A 2378-nucleotide genomic window follows, 5' to 3' on the forward strand; every position below is an offset into this window, starting at 1 on the left:
GCAGCCGAGCTGAGTTGGGGATGAGATGGCAGAGGGCAGAAGGGATTCTCTTGGCAGGGGAGCCCATCTATATTTAGCACCTCCACACCAGCATGGTAGGGGTGCAAGCCTTGAGGCCTTAGAATAGAGGTCATCTAAGCCATTGCTTCTTTCTTGTCAGGACCACACCAAAAGCACCTGCTCAGATAAAGTATGTGTGCTTTTTAGAATACCTCCAAGTACTGAAACTAGATGTATGTGGATCCATTTAGAAGGTTGTTAGAGTAGAAAACTACAGGAGCTGGATGCCCTTATGGGGTCTTTGAACCCCTCCCTCCCCCAAGGCCAAGCCTGTGGTCCTCAGAATGCATGCCACGGCCAGAGTACCTCATACTCTTTCCCCACAGTCCAAACCTGGCCTGCTGGGGAGTGAGGAGGGGACAGAGTCTGCATTCACCTCACAGAGGCAGGGTCCTGGGCTGCCCAGGCGGCTCCTTTCCCACTGGGAGGCTGTGATTATCCAGGTTCCTAGGAAGGTGAATTTGAGCCATCCCTGGCCCCGTGGAGAGCACAGGCTTTTGCAAAAGCCAGAGGCATGACTGCAGTGCAGGGAAGGTGGGCCCGGTTTGTGCTAAGTTCCTTTGTTGCCTCTGCCCTCCTCCTGCCCAGCTTGTTGGGAGTCACCCAGGCAGCCTAGGTTCTCTCCAGCTGAAAACTCCTGTTCATTTCCTCCCAACCAAACGCACTGCTGCCCACTGAAAGTGCAGAGTCCCGTGGCGGCTGGTGTCTTGTCGACCATTGGCAGCCTAAGCTGGGAAGCCCTTCCTTCTGGCCACGGGCAGAGGCACTGCCCTGAAGCCCCTGCAGGAGGGAAGGGATCCTTTTCTGCCGGTGTGGCCAGGACCGTGTAAGGAGCATCGGAAGTATTGATGGGTGAAGGTGGTGGGAGTCCAGGGAGCCTGCTTATAGCCGTCGACTGTTGACTCCATTGGACGGGCTTGGCCACATGAGGATGTGCAGGTACCACAGATGGCTCTGGACATCTGCCATGAGCCTGCTGGACAGCAGCACGTGAAGGAACCCAGACCCTCCCATGCCTGGGCCATGTTGAACTTTTGGCCTGTGATTGAATGAGTTCACACAAGGCAATAGAAGTAGGGGATGCGTCTGCCTGGCAGGTCCACATCTGTCACTTTTCTCTCAGGCCCAGCCCTCTCCAGGCCAGTGTGACCAACCTGAGAAGCGTGCACTCCTCTAGCCCCAGTAACTTTTCTTTTTGTCTGTCTTCTCGCTTCAGTGATCACGGTGGAGGTCTGAAACGGAGAGGACCCGCCAGCAAGAAGGAGCCACGGAAGAGGCGGAAGGTGGATGAGGCACCGTCCGAGGACCTGCTGGTGGCCATGGCTCTGTCCCGGTCGGAGATGGAGCCGTGTGCGGCTGTGCCAGCGCTCAGGCTGGAAAGTGCCTTTTCTGAGAGGATAAAACCAGAAGCAGGTTTGTGTGGCCAGAACAGTGGCCCTGGGAGAGACCACCGGCGGGTCCCGGGGGAGTGGGCTGACTCCACCGTTGATGGTGTCGCTTTTGTTTCTCTCTAGAGAAGAAAAGTCGCAAGAAGAAACCCCCAGTGTCTCCCCCATTGTTGTTAGTCCAGGACTCTGAAACCACAGGCCGACAGATAGAGGACCGTGTGGCCCTGCTCCTCTCTGAGGAAGTGGAATTGTCTAGCACGCCACCACTTCCTGCCAGCAGGATTTTAAAGGAAGGGTGGGAAAGAGCGGGCCAGTGTCCTCCTCCACCTGAATGCAAGCAGAGCTTTCTGTGGGAGGGCAGTGCACTGACTGGGGCCTGGGCCACGGAGGCCTTCTACACGGCCAGGCTGGTCCCTCCCCTCGTGCCGCAGCAGCCTGCCCAGGTGAGTCCCTCCCCTCAGGCACATGGGACAGGCTTTTGCGGGAGGCTGGCGGTCCCAGAACTGCAACACTGGGTATCCACAGCCAGGTGATGGAAAGTCCAGGAAGAAAAGGCAGAGGCGGGAGGAGGCCAGAGGGGCCCTCGGTGGCTGCAGCTTTCTTCTCTGTCCAGCAGCTACTCGGTACTCTGGGTAGGATCAGGGAGGACCCTTGGTTTCCACCAGAGTGTGTTCCTGGAGTTTGTTGAAAATGCAGAGTCCCGGCTGGGCGCGGTGGCTCACGCCTGTAATCCCAACACTTTGGGAGGCTGAGGTGGATGGATCCAGAGGTCAGGAGTTTGGGACCAGGCTGGCTAATATGGTGAAACCCCTTCTCTACTAAGAATACAAAAATTAGCCGGGCATGGTGGCACACACCTGTAATCCCAGTTACTTGGGAGACTGAGGCAGAAGAATCACTTGAACCTGGGAGGCAGAGGTTGCAGTGAGC

General features: G+C 56.9%; 1 protein-coding gene across 1 annotated transcript in view; it reads left to right on the forward strand.

Moving 5' to 3' along the window:
* Positions 1–2378, forward strand: part of SLX4 (SLX4 structure-specific endonuclease subunit) — a gene marked incomplete at its 5' end in the record, with an annotated part of 26478 nt that overhangs the window by 8350 nt on the left and 15750 nt on the right. Inside the window, 2 exon segments of the mRNA XM_011982643.1 lie at positions 1244–1473; positions 1575–1891. Coding sequence (XP_011838033.1) covers positions 1244–1473; positions 1575–1891 — 547 coding nt within the window.

This window comes from Mandrillus leucophaeus, unplaced genomic scaffold, assembly GCF_000951045.1.
Source record: "Mandrillus leucophaeus isolate KB7577 unplaced genomic scaffold, Mleu.le_1.0 Scaffold240, whole genome shotgun sequence".
NCBI lineage: Eukaryota > Metazoa > Chordata > Mammalia > Primates > Cercopithecidae > Mandrillus > Mandrillus leucophaeus.